The sequence below is a fragment of the Podarcis erhardii genome (genome assembly GCF_964252035.2).
Source record: "Podarcis erhardii genome assembly, chromosome: W".
NCBI lineage: Eukaryota > Metazoa > Chordata > Lepidosauria > Squamata > Lacertidae > Podarcis > Podarcis erhardii.
This window is the reverse complement of record NC_138506.1, coordinates 27,666,685-27,688,716: the sequence shown is the minus strand read 5'-3', so window position 1 is coordinate 27,688,716 and position 22,032 is coordinate 27,666,685. Positions and strand designations below refer to the sequence as shown.

The window sequence follows — 22,032 nt, the reverse complement described above, 5'->3', positions numbered from 1 at the left end:
GCATGACCTTCAGCATGCAGAGCAGATGTTCTGCCACTGAGCTGGGGCCCTTTCCAGGTCCAGGTCCTGCTAGGTGTTACAGATCAGTTAAACGAGAGGCAACAGGGCTATGCATCTGATGTAAGGACTCTTTTCTTACTTTATAGGCAGGGCCCCAGGACTTCAGCAAGACCTACTGAGGATGCCTGCCTACCATGCACCCTGTAATTCCCCCCTGCCCCCAGCCAGACACACTGATGGGTGCCTTGTGGCTACATACAGCCACTTTTTTAAAAAATTGTGCACAGCACCTGACCTAACACCATTCTGGGATCTTTTAAAAGCACCTAAGAACCAGAGGTGCTTAGAAGGCTGGTCCCCACAGTCAGGTAAGCCCACCTGGGCCACCAATGGAGAAGGCCACCCACCAGCAAACACATGGGCCCCACTTAAACCTGGAGCCAGCCCTGCCATAACTCCACGGGGCAAATGCAAAGTGTCCTTCAGTGGCTTCTAGGTCAATTATCACCAACCTGCTACTGTAAAAGGTTAAAGGTGTGCCAGTTGAACATATATTTAAGCCTTAATTGTCACTGACTAATTCTTTTTTTTAATCATTTTTTATTAAATTTTCCATTTTAACAATCCAATCAAATCACATTAAAGATTCCAAATTATACAAATACATATCATATAGTCCAAATATTCTGCCAAATTATAAATTTTTATTGGGACTTCCCATGCTTCAAGTTGGTGGGGGGGCTCTGATCATCTCATATCTCTGCTGCCTTGAGTTTCCAATAGTTCCTTTAAATCTTCCTGTTGTTAACCTTCCTTCTTTCATGGCCTCTGAGTTGTTTCCACAGACGAGATGAAGTAAGCAATGATATGTTTCTGTGTGAATTTTGTGTACTTGACTCTCCTATTGTTACAGTATCTCCTCACACGCTGGTGTTTATGCCAAATCAATCCAAAAGTCATTTCGCTGCTGGCAGACGCCATCTTCTCTCAGTTCCGATGAAATCAAATCTAGGCATTTGCTCATTAATTTTCCCAGACCGGTTGCATCAAACATTAGCTTTTCCAGGGGAGATTTGCCAAATCGGACTTCAAGTGCAGATATAATAACAAATTAAGAGCTCACCTCCCCCTATGACTATTTATCTCTGCAGCTCGGTCTTATCCCATAATGGCGGATCTCATTTAAATAATGCATCTCACCACCCTTCTCATAATCCGTCCAAAGTTTTTTTAAGTCTCTCCAGCGGCTAACAAGATCCTGCTTCTTTCTAATATCAATATTTGGAGGGTCTTTTATCTTCTTCCAAGCAATTCAACAAACAAAGCTTTAATTATATAGTATTGTTATTTCCACACAGTTTATATTTTCCAATCTCACTTGCTGTAAATAATGTAAACAGTTCTTGGGGGGGGGGAGGGGATTTGTCAGGTATTGTAATAAATCATAGTAAAAAAGGCTTTACCCCCCCTCCTTTTCCATTCCGTTCCAACATACCAACTTAGATGTTATTCTTAGATGTTATTCTTAGATGTTATTCTTTCTTCCTCTACATCACTCTTGGCACCTCAGTGGCTGGCTTAATTGGCAGATTAATTTCCCCCTCCTCACTTGAAACATGTCCAAAATTTAAATCCAATTTTTCATCTTAAGAAGTGGAACTTGGTGCGCTCGCACCGAACTCCCTTGGGGGCTTTCCATCCAGTGCCCCCACCCCCTCCTTCTTTACGAACTTGGGGGTAGTTTATTGGGCATCCGCGGATGAGACTGCATCTTCCCTTACACCAGGAAGAATTTGGAGGCTGATTACTCCCATCTCAGCATCTAATTACCTCGTGGGAGCTGGAGCGATGGTATTGTCAGCCATCTTCCATGGCGCCTCAAGCGGAAGTGTCACTGACTAATTCTTGCATCTCCTTGCCATTCTGCTCCCACCATACCGTTTCCCCCAACTAAGATTTCAATTCAGGCATCTGGCAGAGTGAGCTGGAGTCGCAGCAATAAATTTCTTGGCCTTTAAGGTTCCCTTGGAAGGAAGGCAGGAAAGAAGGAGGGAAGTGCAACGAATTGTTTCAGCCTCCCTACCTCCTCCTCGAGCTCCAGGGACAGTTTTTGGGGGTAGCTCAGCAAGGCTGGCTTTGGAGACCCCACCACCCACCACCCAGCTGCAAAGCAAACACAGCCCACAGCGGGAGAGCAACAATAGCTGCTTGGCTCATCTGCACTCTTATCTGAGTCCCTTCCTGGGCCAAGCATCTCGCCCAGTTCTCAACACAGTGTCTTGCTGGGCACATCCCCCGTCCAACATCCCTGAGGGAGGGAGGGAAAACCACCCCGTTGTTTGCACACAAAAAGGCCAGCGTCTCTCAGGAGGCTGCTGTCGATACATTTTGCCCTCCAAGACACAGTACGTGCACCTCCAGCAGCCGTGGCTCTCCAGGGTCTCAGGAAGGGGGTGACCCCAGCCCTACCTCAAGATGAGGCTATTGGGGATTGAACCAGAGAACTTCTGCATGCAAAGCAGGTGCTCTACCCCCGGAGCTGTGGCCCTTCCTCTGTCAAGACTTGCAAGATGTGCTTTGAATACATGAAACTCCCCAAAAAACACTTTGGGGCCTCTCCAAACCAGGGATGGACACACACACACACACACACACACACACACACACACACACACTGTCAGGTGTCTTCTGCAATAGTAATAGCTCATTAGTGGTGGATTTGTTCTGGACAAAGTTCTCCCAAAGTTCCCATATTTTTGACACCTGGAGGGGCATCTCTTGTGTTATAGCTCAACAAAAGTGGGACAAAACAAACAAATAAGCAAATAGGAACATTTGTGGTATGCAATGTTGCAGGATTTCAGCAGGAAGTTATGGGACAGGCACTGATTGGAAAGGAAGCAGTTTGTACCTGCAAACGTTTCAGTGAGGACATACAGCACGAAGTATAGCAAGATTGCCCATAAGTACCCAGATGCCTCCATGAGGAGGACAGGTCATCACAAACACGCCCTCAAATGCAAAGCAAATCCTGGCATCCCCGCTGCCCGAGGCGGCTGCCAGCACAGCCAAGCCAGGGGTTCAGCTTCTCCAGGGACACCACCCACAGAGAACAGTCTTCAGTCTAGGAGGCAGAAGTGAAACTGAGGATGTACGGGTGAGTGTCAGGGGGCACCTCCCCCCCCCCAAAAAAAAGGAACAGTTCAGTAAGCAGGGCAGTTTATTATTAGTTTAGTGTACGTACTTAGATAACTGTGAATTGTCTCATTGTATAGTTCTCTGGGCAAAGCAGAATAAAAAGTTTATTCCAACCCCCCGAAAGGGTTCAGCTGAGTGGATGGAGAATATTACCATATGTGGTGGACGTGTGATAAAGTGAAGCCATTTTGGGAGTCGATTTATAATGAACTTAAGAAGATAGTAAAATATACCTTCCCCAAAAAGCCAGAGGCTTTTCTACTTGGCTTGATGGGAAAGGAGATTACCTGTAAGATAAAAGATCAAAGATTATTCATGTATGCCACAGCTGCTGCAAGGACTTTGTTGGCCCAAAATTGGAAATCACAAGAAGTTCCTACCACTGCAGAGTGGCAGGCGAAGATGACAGACTATGCGGAGTTAGCCAAACTGACCGGAAGGATTCGGGATCAGGACGATCAGAGATTCCAGGAAAATTGGAGTAAATTTATTGTACCTATATTTAAAGGACAGCTGTATAAATCTAAAGACACTAGCAAGACTGAAGTAACTCCTACAATGTAGATGATAGATGTGAAAAGATAAAATACGCAAATGGATTTGATAAGGGATACCAAATGAAGGGAGGGAGGGAAGTCATAAGCTCGGCAGAGCAAAAATGTTTATATGTTGATTAATGTATTGAAAGAAAGAATGTGTAAAGAAAATAATAAAAATTTATTGGGGGGGAAAGGGTTCAGCTGAAACACAGGACAGTCAAAAATACCACAGCAAAATCCAAAATCCAGCAGAGAAAGTAAAACTGACTCCCAATCAAGCTTGTCATAGTCCCAAAAGCTCTGGGCAGTGTCAGTTTGGACAAAGTTACATTATGCCATTCCCTCATTTCTCCCTCTGCCCCACAAAAGAGTGCTACTTGCTACCTTGACCCTCTTTCAAGCTCCCCTCAGTCCACCTGCTTCCTCAAAATGTTGCTACTCTCCTGCAACAGACACCTTGACAGTGTTGGGATTTTTATATCTCACTAGCTGCGAGGAGCAGCACAATGATTGTTGACATCATGTGATGTCTGTGAGCGTGAGACAGGAAGTCTCTGTTTGTTCTCATGTAACTGGAGAGTTACTTTCGCTTCTGAGTGAAGCGGGTGTTGAGTCGTACTTCAGAGCTTGCTGCTCAGGAGAGCAGACATGTTGGATGAGAGCTGTGTGTACAGTCTGTAAATAAAGTAGTGTGTAGACTGCTGACTGTTTCTTTCTTCTGTGATGGGATACCAGAAGACGAGTGTGCTACTCTCAGGATGGAGGGGTCGCTTATTACCCGTCTCTCTGGACTGAGGGCAATTTCCAGCCAGAGAGTGGCACCCTTCCTGGGGGCGTTTTTCCAACAGACAGTGTTGTGGAAATTACGGGGGGGGGCACATCTTTCAAGTTGTTAAATGTTACAAATATTATGCATAAATATATCCTTTCGACTTGACAGCTCAGGGAAGTTACCTAGCTTTAACAATAATCTAAAATCAACTCCTTTGCCAGTTTCCTCCATTTCAATTCCATAACAACAGTGTTGGCAAAAGTGAGCAGAGCATTTCATGGACTGTGAAGATGCACACACACAGCCCTACGCTTCCTCCCGAGAGCTCTGGCTTCTGCACCCATTGTGCAAGGCACTTATAATAGAAAAAAGATGGGTGTGGAACTAGGGAAGCAGAGGACACCGGGATTCCCCAGCAGAGAGTGGCAATAAAGCAGGAGCCAAGAGAAAGATTACTCAGGGAATGGGAGGTGGAGTTGCAGGAGACTTCCAAGACTCAACATTCCTGCCTCAGCCAATGCATAATCCCAGGAGCTGCCCCACCCAAGCAGTTCCTGTTGCTAGCAGAGGGCCAGTGTGGTGTAGTGGTTAAGAGCAGTATGTGTTTGGGGTCTGGATGTGGGTCCTAAAGATAATGTGTATTTCAAATGATTAAATATATTGAAATACAGAACTGGCTCTAAGTTCATTCACAAAACTTTTTGGTTTTTTGGCATTCTCAATATAGGGGGTTCCTTTGCTTTCTACGGTAAGTTCACATTTCCTGAGGCATGCTTTAGAAATGCCTGCAGGTGAGAGATCCAAAATGATAAAATACATCCTTTAATAAAATGCAGTCAGGATGCAAAGAAAGAAAGAAAGAAAAAAGAGTGGTGGACTGGTAATCTGATGAACGGGGTTTGTGTCTCTGCTCCTCCACATGCAGCTGCTGGGTGACCTTGGGCCAGTCACACTTCCCTGAAGTCTCTCAGCCCCACTCACCTCACAGAGTGTTTGTTGTGGGGGAGGAAGGGAGAGGAGAATGTTAGCCGCTTTGAGACTCCTTCGGGTAGTAATAAAGTGGGATATCAAACCCAAACTCCTTCTCCTCCTCTTCTTCTTCTTCTTCGTGCTCCTTATTTGCAAAGACGTTAATTACGCCTGCCCACCTAACAAACCTAGAGGGGAAATAGGCCCCCATTGTTGCCATTTTGCAGATGAGCAACTGAGCACGAGTCTAGGCAGACGGGCCCCAAGGGCAGCGGTTGAATCTGCAGCCAGCCAACCCAGACCTCAGAGACTACCACTTTCTCTTTCAACCTTGCCAGGAGTCTCCTCTTCCCTCCCTGTCCTACAAGGGTGAAAGCAAAGCACTATCTCTTCCAGCCCACAGAGTGCAAACAAAGTAATACCTGTTTCAAAGTGTGTGCATGGTGCAAACAAGGAAGAAATGAACATGAACAAAGTGCAATTCCCACAGTCTCTTTTTGTCATGAGATCACCTCTTTGCACATGCAAACTGAGAGTTTGCTTTAAGGACCTTCATCTCATCCAGGAGACCTAAGCAGAGACAGCTCACACCAATCAAAACATGATGCTACTGGAGCCCGCTGCTTGATGGTGTTAGGCAATGAACCTCGGTTCACAGCCAAAAAGAGGTATAATCCGTGTGTGTGTGTGTGTGTGGGCTAGTGGGGAAAGGAGAAGGGCTTTTAATTGTCTTTGGAAACCTTCATAACAGCAGGATGCAATGTGGGCTAGAACTCCACTGCTTGAAGCTGACAATTAACTCCTTGGTAGTTACAGAAAGTATCTTTTCTGGCATCAAAGCTTTCCAAGAGGAATTAGGCTGGGGGGGTGAGAGACACCTACAAGTCCATGTCACTCTGACCGATGACCTTTGGTGCACAGCACTCCAACACAAAGAGCACTGGTCCCAAGTAGCTATTTAGAGGTGCAAATTGTTTCAAGGTCTGGGTAACGTGCCTGGCTTGTGTAACAAGGGTGCTGCAGAGTTCAGAGAGTACAGAGGAAATGGGTGCCTTGAACTGCAAGTGGAACAGGCCAAGGACACAAGAAGAGCCCTGCTTGTTCAGGCCAAAGGGGCCCATGCAGTCTGGCATCCAGCTCTCAGTGGACAACCAGGTGCATCTATTGGTAAACCAACAAGCAGGATTCAGTCACAGCAGCCCTCTGTCCCCTCCTGTGATTTCCAGCAACTGGCATTCAGAAGCGTTCCTGCCTCCAACTGTGGAGGCAGGGCAGAGCCATCGTGGCACGTAGATGTCAATAGCCCTCCTATCCATGAATCAAGAACTCCACAAGATTTGAAAATCTCAAGCCAAATTCTTCCATGCAAGTCACCAGGAGGGTTTTGAACACACCAGTTTTGCCTCCAAAGGAGGGCGGGGTCTGTGTGTGTTGGAAGACGTGCAGCCTCCGCCAGAGGCAGGTTTAGGGGAGCGGGACCAGTTCAGTTGAGATGGGCGCAGAGCACCGTTGGGGACACTGCAACTATGTTGAGGAGGCGGAGGGGTGCTGAATTTGGGCGTTGCACAGGTCACCCATTGCCTCTGCTCCCAAACCAAGGAGAGCCCTGTGGAGCTTGGGGCTGCCAACTGCTTTCACTGCCCTTGCTTCTGCACCATTGAGAACGGCCACAAAAAGGGGGAAAGGCAGAGGAGAGGCAGAGGCTTTCCCAAGCACCTGATCTCCAAGCTGCCGAAATGTCTGCAGGTGCTCAGCCTGCTGTTTGCAGTGTGTGTGTGTGTGAGAGAGAGAGAGAGAGAGAGAGAGATAGAGGGGGGAGGGAGGGAGAGAGAGCTACGTATATTCCATGCCAAGGATCATTAGGAATAAGAGTGAAAATAAAACTGCCAGTACCATACTGCCGCTATGCACCTGGAATACTGGTTGCCTCATCTTAAAAATGGACAGTGTAGAGTTGGGGTGTATGGCATGTTAGGGGAGGGGCAGTACCTCAGGTGGGGAGAACACATGATGCTCCGTCTGAGGTAGTCCATCCCCCTTTGGTCCCCACCCTGCACTCAGCTCTCAACTGTGGCTCCCAGAAGCTGTCAGCATGAGACAGGAGCCACAAGGCCAGCAGCAATGGCTTCGGCTGGCTGGCTAAATCAGGTGAGGGGAGCTAATGGGTTTCAAACCCTCAGTGAGTTAGGAACTTCCCCTGCATGCGAAGACAAGGTTCTCACGCATTGAACAGATGAGACCAAGAGCGGGTCAAGAAGGCAGTTTCTGCCTGCGCTGCAGAGGAAAGTGAGGGGTAGGTGGGGCTTGTCCACCTGGGAAGGGAGCCCATCTAGAAGAAAGAAAACTGATCTTAAACATCTGCTGCCTTGCAAGATACCTTTGGGAGGAAAAAAGGCTAAGGAGCAAACCCGACACAAATGTGGAGTGTGGCGCCTTGCACGCCTCCTTCTGGCAACTCCTGCAGCCAAGCTGGTGCCAAACGTCTTGCTCTGCTCTCCTTTGGAAGCAGGCTGAGAGTATCATCTGGGCAGCCCAGAACCTCCAGACACACTGCCTGGGTTTGCATCCCAGGGAGGTCACTTTGGTGCTGCTAAAAAGAAGCAGCTTGCCTTCTCGAGACAGATGGATGCCAACCACAAGGTGGAAAAGGTGCAGAAAAGGGCAACTCAAATGATAGATTGGATGGAGTGACTTGCCTATGAAGAAAGGTTGTAACTTTGGAGACTTTTTAGTTTATAGAGAAAAGGCAAGTCAGAAGCGTCATGACAGAAGCTTGTAAAATTACACATGGTGTGGAGGAATTCCAATGAAGTTGAATATTGGAAGATATTGGAAGAAAAGAAAAGAAAAGTTAAACTATGGAACTCCCTGCCACGGGAGGCAGTGATGGCCACCCACTTGGATGGCTTGAAAAGAGGCCCGGGCAAATTCATGGAGGAGGAAGAGAGGGCTGTCAATGGCTTCTAGCCAGGATGGCTCTGCTCAGCCTCCAAAGTTTCCCATCCTAGGCATCTGACTGGCTGCTCTGAGAGCAGGATGGTGGACTCAGTGGACCACTGGCCTGATCCAGCAGCCTCACTCAAAATGAAACATGTCCACAAGTCTCTCTGAGAGGCTGCTATGGATGCAGCCACTGCAGCGCGGGGGGGGGGGGAGAGTTGCAGAGGGCACAATTATTTGGTGAAGATTGGATGTGTCCCCTCAACAATTGGGAAGGGACAAAGCTGGGCCAGGAGATGACAATCAAAACCTTTCACAAATTGAAGGGGTTAATAAGAGGTTAACACCCTTCAGATGTCACAGTGACTGACCTATCCCCTCCCCCTACCACCACCAAGATCATCAGGAAAACAAGATGTTGTTTAATTGCCTGCCTAGATGTCAGTTCAGCACAACAGGCTTGCAACTTTCTCCTTCTCCTTCTCAGTCCCAAGAAGTGGGTGTGCAGGACATTTAACCCTACCTAAAAGAAAGCAAAAAATGCAAAGAACTAACTTTGCTCCTTGCACAGCCTTGCCAATGGATGTTATCTGACTACAACTCCCGTCGCTGCGGACCTCTAGCCATGTTGGCTAGGACTAATGAGAGGAATCTGTCAATTTCAGTTTCTTGTTTTTCTAATATTAAATTCAGCTTTCCACATTTCCACAAGTAAAAAATAAGAAATCCTCATGAAAATTCATCAGCATTTAATTGTGAATTTCACCTAACAAACACTATTTTTAGATGCACCTTTGATGAACTTAAAACATTCCTGCAATCAGTTTCCCCCAACAGAATGCATTTCTATATCTAATTTTACTAATGCATGCCTTTTTAGGCACACTTCCTCCTAATGTATGCATTCTTGTACACACTGGATGGAGAACCGCATTACTTAATTCAGAGAAGTACAAATTTTGAAAGATAATTGTGCTTCAACTCACTTAGAATCACAGATTTGTAGGGTTGGAAGGAACCCCAAGGGTCATCTAGTCCAACCCCCTGCAATGCAGGAATCTCAGCTAAAGAATCCATGACTGATGCCCATCCAACTTCTGCTTAAAAACCTCCAAGGAGAGTCCACACCTTCTGAGGAAATCTGTTCCACTGTTGGATAGCTCTTACAGTCAGAAAATTCTTCCCTAATGTTTAGGCAGAATCTCCTTTCTTGTAACTTGAATCTGATAGTTTGGTCCCTGCCCTCTGGAGCAGCTTGCTCTATCTTCCATGTGACAGCCCTTCAGATATCTGAATATGGCCACTTCAGTCTCCTCTTCTCCAGACTAAACATCACCAAATCCCTCAAACATTCATTTTAAGTCTGGGTCTCAAGAACCGTTATCATTGGTCGCCCTCCTCTGTCCCCGTTCCAGCTTCTCAATATCCTTCTGAAGGATACTGTTATTGGTTCAAATTTTGTGAACTGGGTACTTTTTCATCAAAATGCAGACAAAAAGTATTCTCTCCCTTATAGTTAATTGGAGTGGAGATTCCCCCTATTACTTGGCATTCCAAGGGAAATGGGTGGTTTCATCTAGGTTTAGCTCAACTAGATACAAAAACCATCCACATAAGTTAAGCACAAACTCCACAGTGGAAAGGCTGTCCCCACCTGCCCCAGCCAACCTCCGCCACAAATCTATAGGCAAATCAACAAAATGAGCCCATCCAGATGGAGCTGTAAATGTATCATAACTTTCAGTTTTAGTATCAGATAATATTGCTGCTGAAACATCGCATTGTTGTTCCTGTATTCACATTGCTATAAGAAGCGGGGGTATATTATTATTACTGTTTTTTCATTGTTCTGGTGTATTTTGCTATTTTGCTGGGAAAGCTATGGTTTTCCCAGTAGTGACGTATGGAAGTGAGAGCTGGACCATAAAGAAGACTGACCACCGAAGAATTGATGCTTTTGAATTATGGTGCTGGAGGAGACTCTTGAGAGTCCCATGGACTGCAAGAAGATCAAAACCTATCCATTCTTAAGGAAATCAGCCCTGAGTGCTCACTGGAAGGACAGATCCTGAAGCTGAGGCTCCAAGACTTTGACCACCTCATGAGAAGAGAAAAGTCCCTGGAAAAGACCCTGATGTTGGGAAAGATGGAGGGCAAAAGGAGAAGGGGACGACAGAGGACGAGATGGTTGGATAGTGTTCTCGAAGCTACGAACATGAGTTTGACCAAACTGCGGGAGGCAGAGGAAGACAGGAGTGCCTGGCGTGCTCTGGTCCATGGGGTCACGAAGAGTCGGACACGACTAAACAACAACAAATTTTGCTATTATTATTACTGGTTTTTTAAATTTTTCTGGTGTATTTTGCTATATATTCACAATAAATAAATAAATAAATAAATAAATAAATAAATAAATAGACCACAAACCTGTCATGAGTCAACAGTGTGATGCAGCAGCAGCAAAAAGAAAAAAAACGGGGGGGGGGGGACAGGCGTACCTTGGTTGTCGAATGCCTTGGTACTCATCCGTTTTGGCTCCCGAACACTGCAAACCCGGAAGTGTGTGTTCCAGCTTTCGAATGTTCTTTGGAAGCCGAACGTCTGACGTGGCTTCTGCAGCTTCTGATTGAGTGCAGGATGCTCTTGCAGCCAATCAGAAGTCACGCCTTGGTTGTCGAACATTTTCAGAAGTTGAATGGACTCCCGGAACAGATTCTGTTCAACAACCAAGGTACGACTGTAATGCAATGCTATGTTGCGTCAACAGAAGTCTAGTGTCCCAATCATTGGAAGTCATAGTATTGCTCTATTCTGCCTTGGACAGATCCCACCTGGAGTCTTGTGTCCAGTTCTGGGTGCCACAATTTAAGAAGGATGTTGACAACTTGAAATGTGTGCAGGGGAAGGTGACCAAGATCCCCAGGGAAGAAGGCTTCCATCAGGAAACTAGCCACAGATCTTGGAAGCAAACGAAGTTCCAAAACTGGTCATTGTACATTCATGATGGTATCAGGAGAGATGTAAATATTCCAGAAATTTTGATGCCATGAGAAAAAAATGTTCCCCTCCCCCTGTTTTTTCCAGAAAAAATAGAAATTTTGGGGAAATTGAAAAAATGTTCAGTGTGGAGTAGTTTTACAAATTGCATGAAATGCAATGAAACAGGTAACCACCCCGCTTTCCCTCAAAAGCAACAAAAAAAAGCAAGAAACCATCAACATAAAAAATAATCAGATTTGCCCCTTAGCACCAACAGCAAATGAAGTTAAGGTCCACCTCAATATTTAAGCTCCATAGAAGGTCTACCCTTTGAGTAGTGCTTAAAAAAGAAAAGAAACAGAAGACACAACATATACATGCAGTTTCTTCTATCTCATTTTCTGAACTACTGCTATCATTTCCATTTCTTCTTCCTCTTTGTCATTTTTCTCATGGACTTCTAAAAAACAGCTTTCAATTTTTTTGCATGCCAGGCCCAGAAGTGTTGCACTAAGGCTCAAACTCTGTTTGAAAGGAAAAGGAGTGTGTGTGGGTTTTTAAATTGAATTTGTTATTATATATTATAAACTGCATGATAGTAAGACAGCTTCTAAACAGTTAACAAAAATATACAACAGAACATTAAAATGATTGATAAAACACAGTTAAAAGCAGGTATTTAAGAGTATTCAAAAGATGATTAAAGTCAGCAGTGGTTAAAAGGAAGTAAATCGCATGCAGCTTCTATGTGTTCAGATGGGCTGTTTACAACAGCCCTAACGAAAATGTTTTGAGCAGTTGCCGGAAAGTGTACAGTGAGAGCACCTGCCTCCTGGTGTCAGTGGGGGGCAATTGAAAAATGGGGGGGGGGGACGGGACCAGGCTTTTTTCTGTTTTTTCCCAAAGCCGTTTTTTTCAAGAAAAATTGAAAAAAAGTGTGGAATATTCAAACTATATCAAACTATTTTTAAAAAAAAATTCCGGGGGAAAAGAGTTTAGGGGAAAAACAGAAAAAAACCTGGGGGGGTTTTCCAGGCCTTCCCATCTCTAGGTATCAGGGTGGTTATAGGTTATCCCACTTTCAGGACAGTTTGCCCCTGCAAAAGTTTCAGGGAGCACAACTGGTGCAGGCCCCATAACTTCCTGCTGAAATCCTATAACATTTCATACCAGAAATGTGAGGGCTATTGTGTGGAACAGTGGGCTGGGGCGTCTTTTCATTCAGCATCTGTTGCACAAGAGTTGCTCCTTCAGATAGTAATAGCACAATAACACTGCAGAACAACTAATAAAGCAGAATGGTATTTGGACAGTCTGGTGCAACTCCACCACAAACGCGCTCTTATTGTGTCAGTGAAATGCTGCAAAACAGAACCCACACACCAGTCTGGAGGGAGAGCCCAGACACTGCAATTGTCCAATCTATTGGCAGGAGGCGGGGAGTGGGGTGGAGGGGGTCTTTGCTTCTACCACCAAGGCACTTTCCTGCCCTCTCCAATTATTTCAGAGTCACTTTTGCAAAACATTTTCCATCTCCCACAGTTTGAACACAACACCACTCCCCGCCCCTGTGTCGACTCATCAATTCACAGCACTGATCACTTGCACAGTACTAATATCTTCAAATGTTTTATCTTTTTTTTTATTACAGTGGACACTCGGGTTGCAAACGTGATCTGTGCGGGAAGCACGTTCGCAACCCACAGCATCCACAACCCGCAGCACCGTGTCTGCGCACGCACGGGTCGTAATTCGGCACTTCTGCGCATGCGCAAAGCGCAATTTAGTGCTTCTGCGCAAGCACAAGTGCTGAAACCCAGAAATAACCTGTTCCGGTACTTCCAGGTTCGGTGCGGTGCGCAACCTGAAGCATCTGCAACCCGAGGTATGACTGTATTATTATCATTAGCATTAGCATTAGCATTAGCATTTATATCCCAGCTTTCCCCCCCAAGGAGCTCAATGTGGTGTACATGGTTTTCTCCCCTTCCTCATTCAATTCCCACAACAACCCTGTGAGGTGGGTTAGGCTGAGAGAGGCAGTGAATGGACCAAGGTCACACCCAGTGAGCTTCATGGCAGCCAGGTGGGGATTTGAACCCTGGTCTTAGTCTGACACTCTTAATGACTACACCACACTGGTTCTTTCTTTTTTCTTTTTTTTAATGAATATTTATTGGCATTTTCAAAAAACCACACAAAAACAAAAATAAACAAAAAATAACAAAAATCCAAAAATCCAAAACAATTTAAAAAAAACACATAAGATTTCAGTTACTTATTTTCATTTAACTTGTTTCTCAGACCTCCTCACACCTCCCCTTCTTGTATTCCAATTTAAATTATTAACTCAGCAAATCCTTAATACTTATTTCTCAACTTTAACTTAATGATTTATTTTAGTATATTGTTATTTTACCTTTCCTCTTCTTCTATTTCCTCATTTTATTTTTGCAAACCTTATTTTCATTTAATTTAAACCATTTTGAAAACCAATTTTATCTTATCCAAACTTAAACATCAATACTTATACATCATTACTCATTCTTAAACATTTTTCCTAAAGTCGACCAAAATTTCCCTTCCACAACTTTCCCAATTTCCATACAGATAGCAGAACAAAATGAAAACAAAACAGGTTATAATTATATACTCTTTGGATTCCCAGACTCCACCCACCCCTTTCCCGGTTTCAGTCCCCAACAAGTGTCCGTCAGTCTCAATATACTGCTTAGCCTGGGGATCTCACATCCAAGGCTCTTAAATCTCTTTCAGTTCCTCTCTGCCGGTCTTTTAGTTAGTCCTTAATGTTAAACCCCAAATCTCGGAGAGGCTCCGGCCCAACAGGATCCATGTTTCTTCCAGCCAGACCTCCATACTTAAAAGTAAAGCCTATGGGGTACTCCAAATCTTGTTTCATGCTCCTTTCAAATCCAAATGTCCCCAAAGCTCCAACTTCCACCTTGGTCAAATTTATAATCCTTCGGTCTTCAGATCTCCACATAAGGAGATCTCTCAGTTTTCCACTCTCCAATTCAGGCCAGACTTTCCACATCAGGTTTTTTTTTTCCTTTGTTGCCATCATGTCAGGCCGCAAATTGCAACTCTCCTTTGACATCTGCAAAATTACAGCTCCTCCTTCCTTTTCTTCAGGGGCAACATATGTCTCCTTCTCCATATTCTCATGGCTCTCAAGTTTCTCTATTTGTCCAATTGAATAGGCTTCCTGCTTCAAATCCTTATCAGAGTCAACAATGTTATTTACTGCTGAGTCCAGAGTTGTGACGTTTATAGCCAAAACATCAATTTGGCCTTGTAACTTTCCCAAGAGAACAAATGTTCTTTCCAATTCAGCCTGGATTTTCCCTCCTCCAGCCATTCTTGTAATGTCCCTAAGCCCCCTCTAGGGGGATTTTGGTTCCTTAATGTACCTTTCAGCTCAAGTCCAAAAATCAAGTTAGTTTGTATCAACCCTTCCTTATTTTCAACAAATTATAACAAATATAACCAGCAGAAGCAACAGAAACAAAGTTCTCTTTTTCCTTCTGACAGCTAACTTGACAGCTGTCAAACTCTTCAATACTTCCTCAACAGGCTCCCGGGTCCAGGGGGGTGAAACTTTCAGCTCCCAAAGTTAATCTTTTATCCTCCAGTAAAGTTTTCTTATAATGTCAAACCGTGAAAGTTAAAGTCTTTTAGAAAAAAAAAAAGAAAAGATTCTCTCGACCTTAGATAGCCAGTCTTTTGCTTTAGGTTGTTTACAAAGGGGGGGGGGGCGGACTTCCTTTTTAACCCTTCCCCGCTCGTTCCTGATTCAACAAAAAAATTTTAAATTCCAATTTCCGTACTACTTACGGGTTGTTACTTTAAAGTCCAATTGTTCCAAGGAAAAAGTCAGCGCTCTCCGACAATGGCTTGCGGCTTCACTCCGCAGAAGGAGCAGTCTACTCACAGCACCGCGCCGCACCCCGTCCCCGTTCCGGAGCCTTTAAAAAGGCTCCTTCGCAGCTTGGGGGGGCGCAAATGGTGCCCGCCGAGTCACCACGCTCACAGGCATCCGCACCTGTGATTTTTGAGGGTCCCTGCATCGCCGCCGCGGACAAGACCCGATCCTGCGGAGCCGATTCCCTTCGGAGCTCGGAGGGAATCCTCCATTAGTCGATGGCGCTAACCCGGAAGTCCCCACACTGGTTCTTTCTTGTAGCCAGCCTCAGATTTCTCCATCCACACCCTGCTGGCCATTCAAATACAAATCACAAGACCTCAGCCCAGATCAAGCCACAGCACCCATCCCGTCAGATTCCCATTGCTTGGAGCCACCCTCAAGCCTCCCATCACCGGGAGAAATCCATCTCTATATAATTTATTAAATTATAGGTTGTCACTGGAAGAGGACAGAAGAGCCCAAACCCAGGAAAAACCCCAGGAGCAATCTATTCCACCTCCCTGCCCAGAGGTGAGGGCCTAAGGCACGCCCCCTATTGGTGACCCCGGGGGAGTTCCTAGTTGATGTGCATCAGCAGGACTCCCCCTACTGGTGATTAACCCTTCCCGGACTTCAAGCGGATGGGCTGAAGCCGAATATAGTCGGTTAGGACCAATGCCTAAGCCAGTACCGTTCATCACCTGTAACCAATAAAGTTGTGGCCTTATTTAGCCCATTAACCTTAATAATTGTGTCATGTGTCTTTATTTCCACTGGGGGGGGCAGGAACTCGCCACACAAGCAGGACATTTGCGGGGGGGGGGTGTGTGTTAGCAATTCTCTCCCACTGTTGAGCCCCAGGCAACTAGTATTCACTCTGGAGGTGCCATCATGACTAGTAGCCACTGTTCACCTTACACCCCACGCATTTGCCTAACCCTCCTTTTACTGTTATATCACATTTATATTCTACCTTGGCCTCCCCTCTATTTTATCCTCAAAACTACCGGTATGCTGTGAGGTACACACTGGTGTTAAGTTCATCATCATTTCAGGACAGACTGCTAAGAGAATTTTGCTCCCAATCTACTGGTAACTTTTTCCTAGTCTGACACTCTAACCATTGAGCTCTGCACGTGCTCAAAGCAGGCCTCGCTTCAGCCAGCTCCAGCCACAGTTCAACCTTCCTCCTCACCACCCACCCCCACCCCCGGGACCAAACAAAGCAACCGCTGGAAACATGTCCAAGTCGGGGAGATGTAGGTCGTGGGAAGCTATTTCCTCTCAGGGTTCATCCCCCGCCCCGCGAAAAGCAACAGCCCCCCCTCACCTCCAGCTCTTTGAAGAAGATGCAGCTGCGTGCCCACTCCACGATGGCGAAGAGGGTCTGATCTGCCATCTTACACATGAGGCCAAAGGCGCTGAGCTTGTTGTGGAGGCCCTTGCTTTGCTCCTCCTGCAGGCAGGACAGGATGCAGGCCTTGACTTGCGCCTCGTCGGGCTCCTGCTCCAGCAACTTCAGGATCACGTCGGGCATGTCGGCCCCAGTGGCTGGGGAGCCGCCGCTGGGGTAGACCTCTGGGTAGGGGTACGGCAGGGCTGCCTCGTTTGGATGCATCACGTATGGGTCCGGGAACTCGGACTTGATGGCCCAGCTGGCGAAGGGCGGGTAGTGGTAACCCGAGAGCGGCCCGTGACCCGAGGGCACTGGCATGGCCAGCGCGGGCGTCCCGTAGGAGCTGCACTCATAGTCGATGGGCGTCATGGCGGTGGAGCTGCTTATCCCGCTGCCACCGCCACCGCTGCCACTGCTGGAGCTGCTGCTGCTGGGCGGGGGTAGCCCCTTTGCCACCTCAGGCTGGTGGTGTTGGCTCAGGCCGTGCAGCGAGGCCGACAGCCCGCCGGACTCCGCCGCCGCCTGCACCGGGGAGACGATGGGCGGCTGGGCCGCCGTCTCCAGTTTGAAGCTGTTGGCGTGGATCAGCGCCTTCTTCTGCTGTTTCATGGCTCGGTCCTGCTTGTACATGGGCCTGAACCTGTTCCAGCCACCCCGCATGCGGTTGGCACGCACGGCTGGAGGGAGGAGAAGAAGGGGCAAAGGGAGAGAATAATAATAATAATAATAATAAATTTTATTTATATCCCGCCCTCCCCAGCCGAAGCCGGGCTCAGGGCGGCTAACAACAATCAACAATCAAACAATCAGATATTCACACATTCTAAAAATATTTCATTATAAAAATCAATTAAAATCAAATTAATGGCAACTAATTAAGCAAGATTCTAAGCAGGTTGCCAGAGGAGGGAGTCAGGCTGCGCCCTGACCAAAAGCCTGGTGGAACAACTCTGTCTTGCAGGCCCTGCGGAAGGATGTCAGGTCCCGCAGGGCCCTAGTCTCTTGTGACAGAGCGTTCCACCAGATTGGAGCCGCAGCCGAGAAGGCCCTGGCTCTAGTTGAGGCCAGCCTAACCTCTCTGAGGCCTGGGACCTTGAGGATGTTATTATTTGCAGACCGTAGGTTTCTCTGTGGGGCATACCAGGAGAGGCGGTCCCGTAGGTACGAGGGTCCTAGGCCGTATAGGGCTTTAAAGGTTAAAACCAGCACCTTAAACCTGATCCTGTACTCCACCGGGAGCCAGTGCAGCTGGTATAGTACCGGATGAATGTGATCTCGCAGCGAAGACCCCATAAGGAGTCTCGCCGCGGCATTCTGCACCCGCTGGAGTTTCTGGGTCAGTCTTAAGGGCAGCCCCACGTAGAGCGAGTTACAATAATCCAGTCTGGAGGTGACCGTCGCATGGATCACAGTGGCTAGGTCAGGGCGAGAGAGATAAGGGGCCAACTGCTTAGCTTGGCGGAGATGAAAAAATGCCGCCTTTGTTATAGCTGTAATCTGCGCCTCCATAGAGAGGGAGGTATCAAAGATTACACCCAAACTCTTAACGGACGGTGCTGGCACTAATTGCACCCCCGCAAGAGATGGGAGTTGCCCCCTCAATCCCATATCGTCCCGCCCCAGCCAGAGGACCTCTGTCTTCGAAGGATTTAACTTCAACCGGCTCCCACGTAACCATCCAGCCACAGCTTCCAGACATCTCGCCAGTGTATCGGGGGCCGAGTCAGGATGGCCATCCATCAACAGATAGAGTTGGGTGTCATCGGCATACTGATGGCAACCCAACCCAAAACTCCGGACAAGCTGGGCAAGGGGGCGCATAAAGATGTTAAAAAGCATCGGGGAGAGAATCGCACCCTGAGGCACTCCACACACCAAGGAGTGACGCGATGACAATTCCCCCCCCCCCAAGCGCCACCCTCTGTCCGCGACCAGAGAGAAACGAGCGCAGCCATTGAAGGACTGTGCCCTGGATCCCCACGTCGGCAAGGCGGTGGTCCAGGAGTTCGTGATCGACCATGTCGAAGGCTGCTGACAGATCTAGAAGAATCAGCAGCCCCTACCCGCCTCGATCCAGCTGCCTACGGAGATCATCTGTTAGGGCGACCAGAGCCGTCTCGGTCCCATGACCAGCACGGAAGCTGGACTGGAATGGATCCAGAGCAGATGTTTCATCCAGAAACCTACCAAGCTGTTCAGCAACTGCTCTCTCAATCACCTTACCCAGGAATGGAAGATTCGAGACCGGGCGGTAATTGGATAGATCTAAGGGATCTAATGATGTTTTCTTTAAGAGCGGACGCACCACTGCCTCCTTCAGTTCCCCTGGGAATATCCCGGTGCCAAGGGACAAATTGATGATATCCCCCAGGGGGGCCCGCACCTCGTCTGGACACGCTCTAATCAGCCATGACGGGCACGGGTCAAGAGGACAGGTGGTGGGCTTTCCAGCTCGGAGGAGTCTGTCCACATCGGCTGGAGATATCCGGTCAAAATGGTCCAATACTGGACCCGAGGACAGTCGAGGGGCCTCCAGTTCCTTTATTGTATCCAAATTGGCCGGGAGGTCATGGCGGAGCAACAGGACCTTCTCCGCAAAAAAGCTCGCAAATGCCTCACAGCTGTGTGTCAGATTGTTATTTAAATTTGGCTGTCCTACAAGGGACGTTAAAGACCGAATTATACTAAATAATTGCGCCGGGCGAGAGCTAGCGGATGCAATGGAGGCCGAGAAGTAAGACTTCTTAGCGGCCTTCACAGCCATCTCATAGGTTTTCATAAAAACCCTATAAGATGTTCTTGAGGCTCCGTCACGGGCACCCCGCCATACTCGCTCTAGCCGTCTGAGGTCCCGCTTCATTTTCCGAAGCTCCTCGGTAAACCAGGGAGCCCGGTTTCTGCGGGGTCGCAGAGGGCGCTTAGGTGCGATCTCATCGATGGCTGCCAGGAGCTGGGTATTCCAGCCCTCAACAAGCTCAGTCAATGAGTCGCCAGGGGGAGCAAGGTCCCGCAAGGCTTGACGGAATCTATCAGGGTCCATCAGCCTCTGCGGGCGAGCCCAAATCAGCTCGCCACCTAAGCAGGGTGGGGGTGGAAAGTCAATCCTGGCTTTCAGAGCGTAGTGATCAGACCATGGCACCTTCATCGAAGGAGACATGATCACATCTATACCGGCACCAAAGATCAAATCCAGCGTGTGGCCTGCTTGATGTGTGGGGCCCGAAACAAACTGGGAGAGCCCTAGTGTCGCCATGGAAGACACCAGGTCCAGAGCCTGTGAGGAGGGAGCAGCATCAGCATGGAAGTTGAAGTCTCCCAATACCAATAGGTTAGGGAACTCCAAGGCCCAGCCGGCCACCGCCTCCAGCAGGCCTGACAGGGTGGCTGCTGGTGCGCTAGGTGGCCGGTACACCAGCCAGACAGCCAATCTCTCCTCGGAGCCCCACACTAGGCCAACACATTCAATGCCGGGGATCGATGGCAATGGTAGAGCCCTGAAAGAACAATCTTCCCGGATTAATAATGCCACCCCTCCCCCCCCGGCCCACAGTCCGTGACTGGTGGAGGACAGAGAAACCCGGGGGCGCCATCTCTCGTAAGGTAACAGTTACCACTTTGCGCACCCAGGTCTCCGTCACACAAGCCAGGTCGACCCCCTGCGAGGTAAAGAAATCTCGCAGGGTGGCGGTTTTGTTGCCTATAGACCTGGCATTGCACAACACCAGTGAAGGAGGTGAGTAATCCTTGCTCACCCTACCCTCGTCTCTCGGGATGGGGCGCAGATTGGAAGGGGTACGAGCATATCCGTATCTCGATCCCCTTCGCCTATAACATCTGCCCCCACCGCCATACCTCCCTCGCCCCTCCACGGTAGCAATCCCAAGCCTCATAATAACCTCCATTTAAAAAATAGAAAAGCAAAACAACCAAAAAACAATTATGCCCAAACAAAAACCAATCCCCACCTCACTCAATATCCCACCCCAAAACAAAACAAGATGAAACAAAACAAAATTACATAGAAAGCGGGGAAAAGGCGTCAGACAAAATCCGACCAGGAAGACCCAGTGTTATGTATTGAAGTTCTCACCCTGGCCAACCGAGGTATTGTGTATATAGTTTTCACTCAGGTCCACGTAAGTTAATTTAGGCGGGAAACCCTGGGCTGTTGTTGTTACAATGTTGACAGCCGGCTGCCTATAAAAGCAGGCCGGCTGAGCTGTTTGCTGTTCAGTTCAGTTCCAGCTTACTTATAAAGAACTACTTGGAGAAATCTCTGTGTTGTCTGCTATGTCCACCCACTATTTAATACTGGTGACGGGGATGGGATCAGATGGACATCAGAGCACAGCCACATTTGGACACTCACTGAGCAAAATCACTGAACAGAACCCAATTCAGAGCTGACCATACTGGCTAGAGCACTGTGTTCCATCCATCGCCCACCACATCGGCATCGGAACCATGGCTTCACTCGTGCCTCTACTGCCATTTGCCCCAGCCTCTGAATCATGGGACTCCTATCTTGCTCGGTTTGGCTGCTGCCTCCAAGCAAACGAGCTGACGGAAGGGTCAGAGGAGCGTAAGTGGGGGCTATTCCTCAGCCTCTGCGAGCCCGAGGTGTTCGAGACGGCCCGAGTTTTGGTCGCGCCACTAGCAGTCCAGGCAGCGCCATGGGACGTGCTAAAAGAGAAGCTAAAAAACCACTGCGCCCTGAAGCCATCCAAAGTTGCTGTCATAGTGGCATAGTGATTAGTTTACTAGGACCTGGGAGAGACCTGGGTTCAAATCCTCCCACTCGGCCTCGAAGCTCCCTGGGTGTGGCATTAGAGGCCAGCCCATAGAAACCAACTCCTAGGGGTCGAGGTCCCTTTGCCCACCCCCTAACAAAATATTCGAGGGGGACAGTTCCCCCCCCCCGGTTGATGGGCATTGCTACTCAAGTGATGTGATGTGTGTGCAGGAAGGGGCTTACCTGCCCTCCCACAATATTTCATACAGGTTTGCCCCCTGGACCAGTCACTGCTTGTCACCCTAGCCTACCTCACAGGGTTGTCGTTGGGATTAGATTGCGCCACTCTGGACGCTACGTGGATGTCACATTGAGCTTCTCCGAGGAAAAGAGGAGATATAAATGCAAGTAATGAATGAAAAAATAGCATCCAACCAGGGAGTTGTGCTGGAATGTGTGCCCCTCCTTCTCTTTCGCTCCCTTTTTCGTGCACCCATTTGCTCCACGCAGAATAATAGAAGAACATAAGAACGTGGGGCAGTTGCCTTTTGCCAAGTCAGAGACTCCTGGTCTATAGAGCTC

At 47.8% G+C, this 22,032-nt stretch overlaps 1 protein-coding gene and 1 long non-coding RNA gene across 2 annotated transcripts in view; one reads left to right on the top strand and one right to left on the bottom strand.

Moving 5' to 3' along the window:
- LOC309333214 (steroidogenic factor 1-like) overlaps positions 1–22,032 on the bottom strand; it is a gene marked incomplete at both ends in the record, with an annotated part of 48,077 nt that overhangs the window by 13,515 nt on the left and 12,530 nt on the right. Inside the window, one exon of the mRNA XM_081846633.1 lies at positions 16,653–17,395. Coding sequence (XP_081702759.1) covers positions 16,653–17,395 — 743 coding nt within the window. The remainder of the gene's footprint in view (positions 1–16,652; positions 17,396–22,032) is intronic.
- Positions 17,617–20,991, top strand: LOC309333196. The gene is made up of 2 exons (XR_014152415.1): positions 17,617–17,913; positions 20,838–20,991. It is a non-coding gene; the product is annotated as an uncharacterized lncRNA (long non-coding RNA).